Genomic DNA, 12,248 nt, shown 5'->3' with positions numbered 1-12,248 from the left:
ATGTTATTATTACTGAACACATCTAGCACATAACTTTATGTCTTCTTTAATAAGTATTCTTTCACCTCCCCTAATATGCTACCCCCCCCCCCTCAAAAAAAAAAATTAAATCATGGTGGCTAGTGGTTCCCCCTGAACCGAATGCAAACCCATATGCAAACTATTAAACGTTGGTGGTACAGTGGGAGCTGACAAAAAAATACTTACCAAGTCCGGGGTCCAGCGTCTCATCCGCTGTCATACAGACAATAATTTTGTAAAAAAAAATGGCATGGGGTCCCCCCCCAGGCATGACCAGCCCCGGGCTTTTTGAGTGGTCCTGGTTCCCAAAATCCAGAGGACAAAGTGCGTGGGGTCCCCCAGATTTTGGGGACCAGCACCAGGCTCTTGAGCTGGCCCTGGTTTCCAAAATACGGGGGACAAAATGAATAGGGGTCCCCCATATTTTGGAGACCAGCACCAGGCTCAACTAGCAGGGGGTGTAATGCCATAGCCAGGGGACACGCTTGATGGTGTCCCGTGGCCAAAGCATTACCCACCCTAACTAGTCAGCCCAGGCCGGGAGTTTTTGGGGAGGTGGGGACCCCCCAAATAAGGGGGTCCCCCCTCTCCAGGGCACCCCAGGCCTGGGCTGCAGCCCGGGGCTATCCCCTGCACCCCTGGGCGGTGGGTGCAGGGTTGATTTAACAGTAATATTTAACAGTAATATTGTCTTTTACAGTAGGACTACAGGTCCCAGCAAGCCTGCCCCACATGTGGGCACTTGGGAGAACCACAGGTACCAGCATGTGGGGCATTAAAGGCCCGCCGGTACCTATAGCCCCCCTGTAAAGGAAATATTAAAATAAAACAACAAACACTGGTTTTAAATGTTTTATTTAATAAAAACACAAACACAGAGTTTTTAGTATTTTATTAAACTGCATCTGGTCTTCACCTGGGGGCAGCGGCCCCCTAAGCTCTTTTGCATGGCCGCCGCCTCCCAGGGCTTCTGCCTCTTCATCTGTGTTCTTCACCTGGGGGGCGGCAGCCTTTTAAGCTCTTTTGCATGGCCGCCGCCTCCCAGGGCTTCTGCCTCTTCATCTGTGTTCTTCACCTGGGGGGCGGCGGCCTTTTAAGCTCTTTTGCATTGGCCGCGCCTCCCAGGACTTCAGGAGCTCTTCACTCCTCCTCCGCCGTCGGACTGACTGCCCCGACCGTGTCTCGAGCTGGCTAATATAGCCAGCTCTAGGGGGCGGGGCAATGACGCGGCGAGCCGTGATTGGCTGGCCGCGGCCATTTTGAAATTTGAATTTTTTTTTTTTTTTTTTTTTAACATCTCCGTGTGACCCGTCCCGATGCCGCCGCGCTGCCGCCGAGAGGAGAGGTGAGGTGGCGATGGGTGCTCCTGCTGGTGGGGGAGGGAGGTCAGGGGTGGCGGCGGTGCGGGGTGCGGCGGTTCTGCGGTGCGGGGTGCGGCGGGTCTGCGGCGTCCGCAGTCGCTCAGTCCTGCTCATCTGCCCGCAGCCACACATGCGGGAGATGAGCAGGAGCTTTCTGAGCGACTGCTCTGAATTGTACAGCCCGTCCGTTCTGAATCTTGGACAGATTCAGAACGGCGGGTGCGCGCATGTAAATCGCTGTGTGGGCTATATACACAGCGATTTACATGCATCTTCAGGCATTTTCTGAGCGATTTGTTAGAATCGCTCAGAAAATGCCTGAATATCGTGCTGTATGTGGGGGCCATTAGTGGCCCATACAATTAGGTGCAAATTGTTTCATGAAACTCTCAATCAATCACACAAATTAAGGGGAAAAGGAGAACTCTACAATCCAATTGAAAAAAAAACAGCTTATCTGATGCTGTGTACACACGGGAGAGATATATTGCTCAGCCATATATTGCTGAGCAATATATTGCTCAGTTTCTACTTTACATCAGCGACCATATATGGTCGCTGATGAAAAAGAAACTGCCGGGGGGAGCCCGGCAGTGGTAATCAGCTGGTCGCAGGAACATGCTCCTGCGACCAGCGATCACCACAGGGGCAAAAACGGGAGCGCGCACCCGGCGATATATCGCCGGTGCACACTCCCATTGCGGGCAATATGGTCGCTCAGCGACCATATTTCCTGCGATTTCGCACAAAATCGCCCCTGTGTGTACGCACCTTTAGTACTTGCAATGGTGGGGTGTGAGTTATCAGCAATATGCTATGGGAGATTAAGAGCATGAAAAAGTTGTGTGGCCTTCCTGGACCCCAGAAAAGTGACAATTTCATTACCAGAATCATATAGAAGGACATTAGTGGGAACAATAATAAACACTTTTAAAAGGTGTCAAATGGCCGTTAAGCGCATTTAAAAATAAAGTTAAATTAATATAAAAAGCTTACAAATTTAGTTAAATTACGAAGGAAATTGTGGCGGTCATAAAAAATCTCCCCCCCCCCCCCCCCCCGCCCCAAAAAAAGAAAAAAAACAACACATGCTTGTGTGTTAACTTACAACCATTTCAAATAAAAAATGTAAAAGAATGATCCATTTTGGATGAAATAAATGCCTTCATTAAGATGGTTGTTCATTATCTAATGAAAAAGTTTATACTTTTAGGACATTAGTTTTGTTTTTGTTTTTTTGTCCCAAAAAATGACATGTAATCACTGTCAGAATTAAGCTACCTGAAACTTTCTAAGTGCTTATGCTTAATTAGTCATTGGGGGGGGGGTTTGCAGACAAAACAGAAACTCGCACCTCACGTTTTGCCATTCATACCTAATTGGATGGACCATTTAGACCAGAACAACCTCAATCGAGTTGCTGTCCTCGCCATCTGCTAACATTTCAGTTTCCAGAAAGACTTCAGGTCTGAGACCCATATTATGTGACTTCACGAAATGTCTAGTACTGTAGTAGTTATCAAACCGTTGCGCACTGGAAGTCTTGTCCTTTGCATGGACCTGCTGATGGCGCAGGAGGTCACTAGACTCGCGGAAAGCTTTGCGGCACGTGGTGCAGTGGTATCGCCGCTCCCCGGTGTGAATCCGCTTGTGGCGGTCAAGGTGGGAGAGCTGTTGGAAAGTCTTATTGCAAATGTGACAACTGAAAGGGCGGTAGCCCGTGTGCATCAAGTAATGACGATGCAAGCTTGAAATGCGGGTGAACGTCTTGGCGCAAAGACTACACTTTACTCTGTCCTCCCTGCGCCGGTTGACTACAATGTTGTACTCTCTACAGTGATGTTTATTGCCTTTAGAACATAACTTGCCATGTGACTGTCCTGGCTTCCTCTCCTCACTGTAAGGGTTATCTTTGAGAAGAGACATGGGCTGAGAACAAGGAGGAAGTTTGGGGATCTCCTCAGGACGGAACCCTTCATTGAGGTGGCGTTGCCTGTGCGCTCTGGCATTATGCAAATGCTTGAAGCACTTTTTACAGATGGAGCACTGGTGGGGCTTCTCGCCAGTATGGACACGTTGATGCTTCAACAAGTCACTGGTGTCCCGAAAACCTTTCTGACAAATCGAGCACTTGAATGGCCTCTCCCCAGTATGAATCAAGTAGTGTCGCTGAAGGTGGGTGGCTTGCCGGAAACGTTGATTGCAGATGTTACAAGTGAAGGGTTTCTTGCCTGTATGAATGACAGTGTGTTTTCTCAGGTTAGAGGAATTGTTGAAGCACTTTTTACATTCTACACATTCATAAAGCTTCTGCCCCGTTGGTCCAAACTTCAGGTGCACGGGTCGGTGAGCTTCAAGTTCTTTCTTGGTGACAAACCAATTACTGCAGAAGGAACATTGAAACTCCTCAGGAATTTCGTCATTCTCGCTAGCAGGTATAATGATATGGCTATTCTCAGGTATTTGTGTGTCCACTGACTCTGCTTTTGTGTGCTTCTCCTGATGCCTCTTCATGTAACAGATACGGGAGAAGCTCTTCTGGCAGATTGAACAGCTGTATGGCCTCTCTCCTGTATGCACCCGGAAATGCACCCTCAGCTCAGTGGAGTCTCGAAAACCCTTAGAGCAAAAGGCACACCGAAACGGTCTCTCTCCTGTATGGACTAAATGATGGCGGTCAAGCTGCGACTTCTGTCGGAAGCTGCTGCCACATACGTCGCACACATAAGGCCTTAGGCCTGTGTGGATGTTTTTGTGGCGCCTCAGGTTGGAGGGATCAGAAAAGCAACGCTCACATAAATCACATTTGTATTGCTTGCGCCCCATCACCACAGTTGGCTGGCTACCTGTGACACCCACTTTCTTCAAAAAGTCTCCCATGGAAAAAGGACTGCTATCCAGTTTGGCTTGGGCTGCCTTTACGCTGTCAAGCATGTCACTCAGACAGGACGAATATCCTTCCATCTCGTCACCCACTATAAAATAGAAATAAAACTGCATATTTTAATATGAACTGACATAGAAGAGAGGACTTAAAAAAAAAAAAACAATTGCACAAAATACTGCATTTGCCTTAAAAAAGGAAATAAAGAAAGTACTCTTACATGAACATACATAATAATAATAATAATAATAATAATGTTATTTATATAGTACTCTTTTTCCAATAGGACTCAAAGCACTTAACAGATAGAATAAATGTAATACAGTACAGGAACAACGAAGTACATAAACGATGTTTGAGTAAACAGGAAAGTCTTGAGTCTGTTTTTATAGAATTCTAGAGTGGGGACCTCTCGAACTGTGCGTGGAAGTGAGTTTCATAGAGTCAGAGTTGTACGGCTAAAACCTCGACCCCCAGATAAATTATGGGAAATTTTAGGTATTGCTAAAAGTCCTTCATCTACAGATCCCAGTAATCGGGTGGGACAGTATGGAATCAGAAGCTGCTTCAGGTACCTTGGTCCTTGGTCATGTAATGCTTTGAGATTCAGTAAGTTAATCGTGAAGCTGCTTCACTAGAATGGTGCTGGTTGGTTAACATCCTGTCATAAGCTTTATATAGAAGAGATGATAATAAATACATCTTTTGATCTTGGTTCCATCAGTGAATGCGTGCAATCTTTGACGTCAAAATTTCAAATTTCGAACAACGAAATGTATTGTATATTCCTATAGTGATATATTAGTTCAGAAAGCATTAATAGTTGACCTCAAATCACCAGTAATAGGGCAAAATTCTCTAAGCTTCAAAAGTGATAAAATGGAGAGTGATAAGCAGCCAGCCAATCAGCTCCTACCTGCCATGTCACAGAATATGTTTGAAACATGTCAGACAGGAGCTGATTGGCTGGCTGCTTATCACTCTCCCTTTTATCACTTTTGAAGCTTAGAGAATCTGGCTCATAGTCCCAGCACTGTATGCACAGATCTTAACGCAGCCAGTAGTATTGCTGTACGCATCATTGAGGGCAGGCCGCCTGTATCAGGACCCCTAGTTCAATGCTCAGCATCGTCAGGGCGATATACATTAATGATATGACTGTTTACGATTATATCCAACTCAGGTCAACCGGAATTCCATCTATGAATTTTGCCCACATGAAAGTACCAAATGCTCCTTGTATATAGTAAATACTGCTAGTGCATGTATGATAATGTACCAGATAAATAATAAAAATGCACTGCAGTAGATACACCAGGTCGACCTAATGTATGTCAACCTTCATGTTGTCGAAGGCATTACAATGACGTGTGATATATTTTGGATATGTATCGTTACTAGCAGGTTATCACCGGATACTTTTATTTTGAAGTGGTAAATGCAAAAGTAATGAAATACTGTAAAACTTTACTGTAGCGCAGTGGCAGGCAGGCCACAGTTTTAGTATGTCCTGATATCAAAACTGTAATATAGCATGCTGGGGTGTGTAGTTCCACCACAGAAAGAGGGACACAAGTTGGATACAACTCGTGTAGTTCAATTCAGGAAAAACACACACACACACACACACACTTACAATTCTCACTGTCATGAAGCTGGAGCTGTAACATAGAATTTGCTTTCCAGCTGGGTGACCATGACCTGGATCCCCCCTGGGTGCAGGGAGTGATGCTCTGCCGCCCACACCTCCCTGCATGCAGAATTACCTCAGAGCATGCAGCTAGCACAGGTGCCCCCAGCCCAGATCCTCTGCAGCATCCCTTCCCCTCCTTCTCCTCCTGTGCACGGTAGAGACTAGTTCCCATGCAGTATAGCTTACAGGAAGTGACGTTCAGTGAGGGCGGAAGTTGTTAGATGCCCTCACAACGTTTTTAAATTTATGTGTAATTCATGTAGGTGTCGTTTATTTTGTTTTATTTTTGCAGCATTGTACCCTCGCGGGCTCGCTACGCTCGCACGCTTCGGGCACGGTGGCTCGCTTCGCTCGCCACAGATTTATATTCCCCCTCCAGGTATACGTGGACCCAGGGCATGATGGGAAAATTACCTAAACTGCATGGGATCTAGACACTACCTCCTGTGCACCACCAGCCCCAGAGCCCACAGGAAGGTGCACTGTATTACTGTGTGACAGGGAACACAGATCACAACATTAGTTCCCACCACAGAAGCATGGCTGTGACACACTGATATCCTATTAGCATGGCCATCTGTGTGTTTACCAACAAAACTATAAGTCCCATCATGCCTTGCCACAATTTTGCTATTAGGAAATGTTAAAACTATGGCAAGGCATGCTGGGGTGTGTAGTTTCACAACAGCTGGAGGGCCACAGTTTGGACATGCATACCTCCCAACTGTCCCGCTTACCGCGGGAACGTCCCGATATTCGGGGACGTTCCCGCATCCCGCCCGGGGCCGCCATTGTCCCGCCATTGTCCCACGGTGGGGGAGTCCCCCCAGCTTGCCAAGAATAGACGCTGTGCGCATGCGCACAGCGTCTATTCAGCGCTGACGAGCAGCGGAAAACGCGGCCACGCCCCCTTTCCGCGAGTCCGCGCAGAAGTTGGGAGGTATGGACATGCCTAGGTGGACAGTCACTAGATCAACCATGAATGGTCGACAGTGAAAAGGTCGACACGTGACAATGTCGACACACACTAGACCGCCGTGGCCAGAACGTCGACACAAGCAGTATGTTGCCATGAAAATGGCCCACAAGGAAATGGTTGACATGAGGTTTTTTTGGTCTGTCGACATAAACCCCCAATTGCGTAATCGCTGTCAAGATAGACTTTTTATATAGTCACATCTGAGAGAAAGATTTGCAACCTCATGCAACCTCATGCAAACAGTTATACTGTTGTTGGGTGTACAACAGTAGGTATATGCACCGCACAGAGTAGACAGATAATTATTCAAACGTTATCTGGTAATATTATCCATTAGTAACCCATACCTCCCAATGTGACCCCTTCCAGCAGGGACAACATACCCTTGTCCTGGACTTCCTTGCCAATGGCAGTTCGGGATCTCACAACAACAGAATCAAAGGAACTTGTAACCCTTTGCTTATAGCTCTTAGTAGAGATGTGCAGGCTCGGATTTCCCAGATGCGAATATCAACAATCTGAGCCCGGATTCGAGCGGAGCTCGGAGCTTCCCGCCTGACTCGGATCCGGGCGTGTGGGCAAACCGTCATTGCCCGAGATCCGGACCACTATATAAAGAGCGAGCGTCCGGCGCCATTTTTCACTCGTGATTTTAGCTGATTAGAGAGAGTAGGATAGTCTGTGTGCGGAGATTTATTAGGTTAGGGAGCTGTGTTTTATTTTTTGCGCTGGGGCGAATGCCAGTGCCTACTAGTGCCACTGTCTGCTCTGCTCTCTGGTGGTGTGTGCTCTGCACTGCCAGTGGCTGGCTGCCAGTCCAGTCAGCAGTAGTACCTCTACCTGGCCACTTCAATCATACATGTGTATACAACTGCAGTGTGCACTGTTGTAAAACTTATTAACCACTTGTATACCAATCTGCTTGTGTATCTGCTGTATAATTAATAATACACCCCTGCTGGTGTATTTATTACAGCCTTATATCAGACATGTGTATATGACTGCAGTGTGCACTGTTGTTAAACATATTAACCACTTGTATACAGGCTTGCCTACCCTCCCAGAATTGCCGTGAGGCTCCCGAAAATCCCCCCACCCCCCCGGAAAGGTCGGCAATCCTCCCGCAATTGCCAGGCAGCTCCCGCAACCCCTTTCCGTGCCGCACTAATTACTGGGTTTTTGTGGGTCCGCGGCAAGGGGCGGGACTAAATTGACGCAAATCACGTCATTTCACAGCATTTTAGCGAATCGTGGCGTTTGCATGAATTGGGGGCGGGGCTTTCAGTCATCAGCCCCGTCCCTGCCCCTCGACTTGGAGATCCGGCTGTCCTCTCCGGGAGAAGCCCGGAGAGGACAGCTGGATCTCCAAGTCGAGGGGCTATTTGAAAATTCAGCAAGTATGCTTGTATACCATTCTGCTTGTGCCTCTGCTGTATAATTAATAATACCCCCCTGCTGGTGTATATTTTACAGCCTTACATAACTAGTAAACATATTCTCTGCTGGTGCATCTACTGTACTACTGAGTCTGACATAAATAAATATTAATATATTAACAGTGAACTGGTGCATCTACTAAGTAAAATAATATCTCTGCAAGTGCATATGAATTATACTACCATATATATAATATCTCTTTGGTGGTGCCTAATTAATTTGCTGCCATATATATAATATCTATCTGGTGGGGCATAATGAATTTACTGCCGTATATATAATATATTTCTGGTGGGGCCTAATTCCGTATATATAATATCTTTCTGGTGGTGCCTAATTAATTTACTGCCATACAGTGGTGGCTCCTGCCTTTAGACTTAAGGGGGGCTGCAATTGCCTGGGTACTGCTCGTTGCAAATGGAACACAACATACAGATAATCTACTTTAAATCACCTTAAACTATGGAATAAAGTAACCTTGATTGTGATTGCTCTGTGCCATTGTTTTTGTGCATATACTGTAAACAAATGATGTACCCATTTGCACACAAACACAGGTACAGGAACAGAGCAAAATACACACTTAGAATAAGTTTAATATTAATTACAGTACAGAAAATGATATTCCTATTAAAGATCTACACATAAATAATAGTTTAAATAAATATTATTCACAGAGGCTCAAATATTATAAAAATTTAAACAAAACTTCCATGCACCTCTCTGGTGCAATGCATACCTTCCTTCAGCTGCATCACACTGAAGTCTGGGCATGCTCACTGTAGAGGATTTGCTTCTGCTGGGCTGCACAGGCAGCAGCCCATGGAAGCACTGTAGCTCTGTTGATGTGCACAGAATGGCTTCCTGCTGAATAGCTATTGCTGTCATCGCTCCATGTACTGGCGGCCCAAGTGGGGAGACGTGTGAGCGGGCGGGCAGCTTGAATCACTTCGCCGCCAGAGGACAGGTGACAGGGGGACCGGGAGCTGCTGCGGGTAGGCAGCAGATTTGCCGGCAAGTGGGTGAGTGCACTGTGCTTTTTCCCCCTGCTCCGTCTCCGTGCGGCGAGCAGGGGGAGGGGGGAGGGAGCAGGGGGCGGCGGTGGGGCGGCGGGTCTTTGCAGGATCTTCGTGTAGCGAGCAGGGGGAGGCGGCGTCCGGCGTGTCAAGGGGGCGGTGAGCAGGGGACATCAGGGCGGCGTTCAGCGTCGCTCAGAAGGCCCTGCTCACATCCGAGGACACATATGAGCAGGAGCTTCTGAGCGACTGCTCTTGATTGACGGGCAGGTCCGTTCTGAATCTTGTGCAGATTCAGAACGGCGGGGGCGAGCATGCAAATCGCTGTGTGGGCTATACACACAGCGATTTACATGCATTTTCAGGCATTTTCTGAGTGATTTAGTAAAATCGCTCAGAAAATGCCTGAAAATTGTGCTGTGTGTAGGGCCCTTTACACCTAGGGATGGCCATCAACCATAGATGATTTGAATTCATTGGTGGTTCATGGCCTATGTCGAATACTTTTGCCATCAATGGGGGAGAACCAGATGGTTCCCTCCATCGATGTAACAGCAAAACGATGTTTGCTGTTTTTTTTTTGTCAAAGTGCCGGGACACAGAGCATAGCTCTGGCCCCTGACCCCCACAAAGCCCCACCCCCATGTTTTGATCAAACACAATGGATGACCATCCATATGTAAAAATATCGATGGTCATCCATTGCATAGTTTAGCACTATCGATGGCCAGTTGCAGAATTGCCATCTATAGCAACCATCGATGGCAATGATGGCCATCCCTAGTTACACCTGCAGGTTGCTATAGCAGTAGATTTACTAACACCACAGACAGATGCTCGCTGCACATCAAACCAAGCAATATCGCTAGTGACCTGTAGTATGCTAATGTGGGACTGAACATAATCATTCCATCCTTCATTATCATTGTGCAAGTGTGTACACACAATCTCAGCTAATGGGCATATGGTATGAATATCCATCGCTTCAGTGTGCAGTTAACAAAGCCTAGTGACAATGGGCCTTATTCAGACCTGATCACAGGACAAATTTGGGTACTTATGTATTATCTGGGTGCCCTATTTTTTAAACGGGTCGGAAAAATCGGGTCAACCAAATCGCATGCGATGCGATCGACGCAATTTTTACATTGGATTCAATGTTAAATGGTCCCTGAGACCCGATTTTACATTGGGTCCAATGTTAAATGCCCCCCAGACCCCATTTTTTATTGTATACCCACCCTGTTCATACCTCCACTAGCCAAGTGGCCATGGAGTTGACTTTATATAGTGTGGCGAGCGCAGCGAGCCACCGAGCCCGGAGCGTGGCGAGCCCCGTGAGGTGACGCGGAATACAATAATAAATAATAATACATGTTAAGTAATAAGCGTCCCCTTGCGGGGCTCGCTGCGCTCGCTATGCTTTGGGCTCGGTGGCTCGCTGCGCTTGCCACACTATATAAAATTAACTCCATGGCTACTTGGATAGTGGGGGTATGAACAGGGTGGGTATACAATAAAAAATGGGGTCTGGGGAGAGTTAGAGTTGTGCTGTGAGTTATTTTGTTTCTGTGCAGGGTAAATATGGCTGCTTTATTTTTACACTGCAATTTAGATTTCATATTGAACACATCCCACCCAAATCTAATACTAACTCTGCACATAATTACATCTGGCCCATCTGCAGTGCAGCATGGTTTTGTCTATTTTCAGAACAAATCTGTCCTGCGATAAGTTCTGAATTAGGCCCAATACCTCATACATGAACTAAACAAAGTCTGGCTAAATGGGCCACCACTTGTTTGTTATCAATTGTAATATATTCCGTTGGCGATAATGTCACTTTCCCATCCAAAGGAAATCCTGTTTCTCAAATTCTGCAGTAATAGCAGAATGAGTCACAGATTTTTTTGTTGTTGTTGCTTGCTTCAGTGATTTATTGCTGACACACACACACACACACACACACACACACACACACACACACACACACACACACACACACACACACACCACTCAAATTAATATGCATTCCTTTTTAACAGTATATATTGTGTGACTTTTGTTGTTATAATAAAAAAAAGGTTTAAACTGCATTTAAAAAAAACACGAGTCTATTTTCCAGCACATAAGGAGTTAATGTAACTCACAGACTCCTTCCGGAAAGATCTCGGAGGAACCATATTGCATAGATCATAAGGGGTGGTCATTATGTTTCTCCTTCGTTTACAGTAATACTATAGTTAAGGTATAATTTTAATACATTTATGAGTAATTATTTAGCTCAATAAAGTATCTTAGGTTATTTTATTTAATCTAAAATACATGTAAGAAGGTTTAAGCTGAGAGAGGAGCAAATGGTTCTGTGGTACGGTCCGAGTTTATAAATAGCTCTGCTGCAGGCTTTTTACTTTCAGTTTCTTGCTGTATGTCCGATTGTCCGTGTAGTTTGTTGAGGACTAGGCTAGCTCACGTGGGCGATATGTGTTGTTAGTTGTTTGTTTTCTCCTTTTAACATAAGCGTGTACATTCATTCTCTTTATAAACCTTGGTTTTAGGGAATATAATCAGTCTCTGCAAAGAAGGATATTTAGAAATAGAAGTATATGTGATGGAGTACTATAGGGAAATAGTCTATGTGCTATATATAAACGTGAAAATGATTCAGTAATTAGCTGGATATTTTAATATATTCAGGTAGCAACTTAAAAAGAATTTATATTAAAGATGCAGGTTGTGTTACATGCTGTAGTGTTAAGCTGGACTTCGGTGCAACATGAGCCCTAGTGTATAATGACTTGATAAAGTAACATGGTAGAAGTCTCTTCTCTAAAAGAATAGCTTAAAAAGATCAGAA

The 12,248-nt window shown here is 45.7% G+C and overlaps 1 protein-coding gene across 2 annotated transcripts; it reads right to left on the bottom strand.

The window, feature by feature from the left end:
* Positions 1 to 1,399: 1,399 nt before the first annotated feature.
* On the bottom strand, positions 1,400 to 6,446 carry LOC146035408 (uncharacterized). 2 transcript variants are annotated; one of them, XM_083158827.1, is made up of 3 exons: positions 6,401 to 6,446; positions 5,903 to 6,101; positions 1,400 to 4,357 (listed from the first exon to the last, which is right to left on the bottom strand). In XM_083158827.1, exons 2-3 carry the CDS (start codon positions 5,934 to 5,936, stop codon positions 2,775 to 2,777), a joined length of 1,617 nt encoding a protein of 538 aa, XP_083014953.1. In that variant the 5' UTR covers positions 5,937 to 6,101; positions 6,401 to 6,446; the 3' UTR covers positions 1,400 to 2,774. The 2 variants fall into 2 exon arrangements, with proteins under 2 accessions (XP_083014953.1, XP_083014952.1); XM_083158826.1 differs by having other exon boundaries at positions 6,033 to 6,101; positions 6,401 to 6,437.
* Positions 6,447 to 12,248: the final 5,802 nt, after the last annotated feature.

This window comes from Crinia signifera, chromosome 9, assembly GCF_055691185.1.
Source record: "Crinia signifera chromosome 9, ASM5569118v1, whole genome shotgun sequence".
Taxonomy (NCBI): domain Eukaryota; kingdom Metazoa; phylum Chordata; class Amphibia; order Anura; family Myobatrachidae; genus Crinia; species Crinia signifera.
The sequence above is the reverse complement of the archived record's forward strand: the minus strand, read 5'-3'. Positions and strand labels throughout refer to the sequence as shown.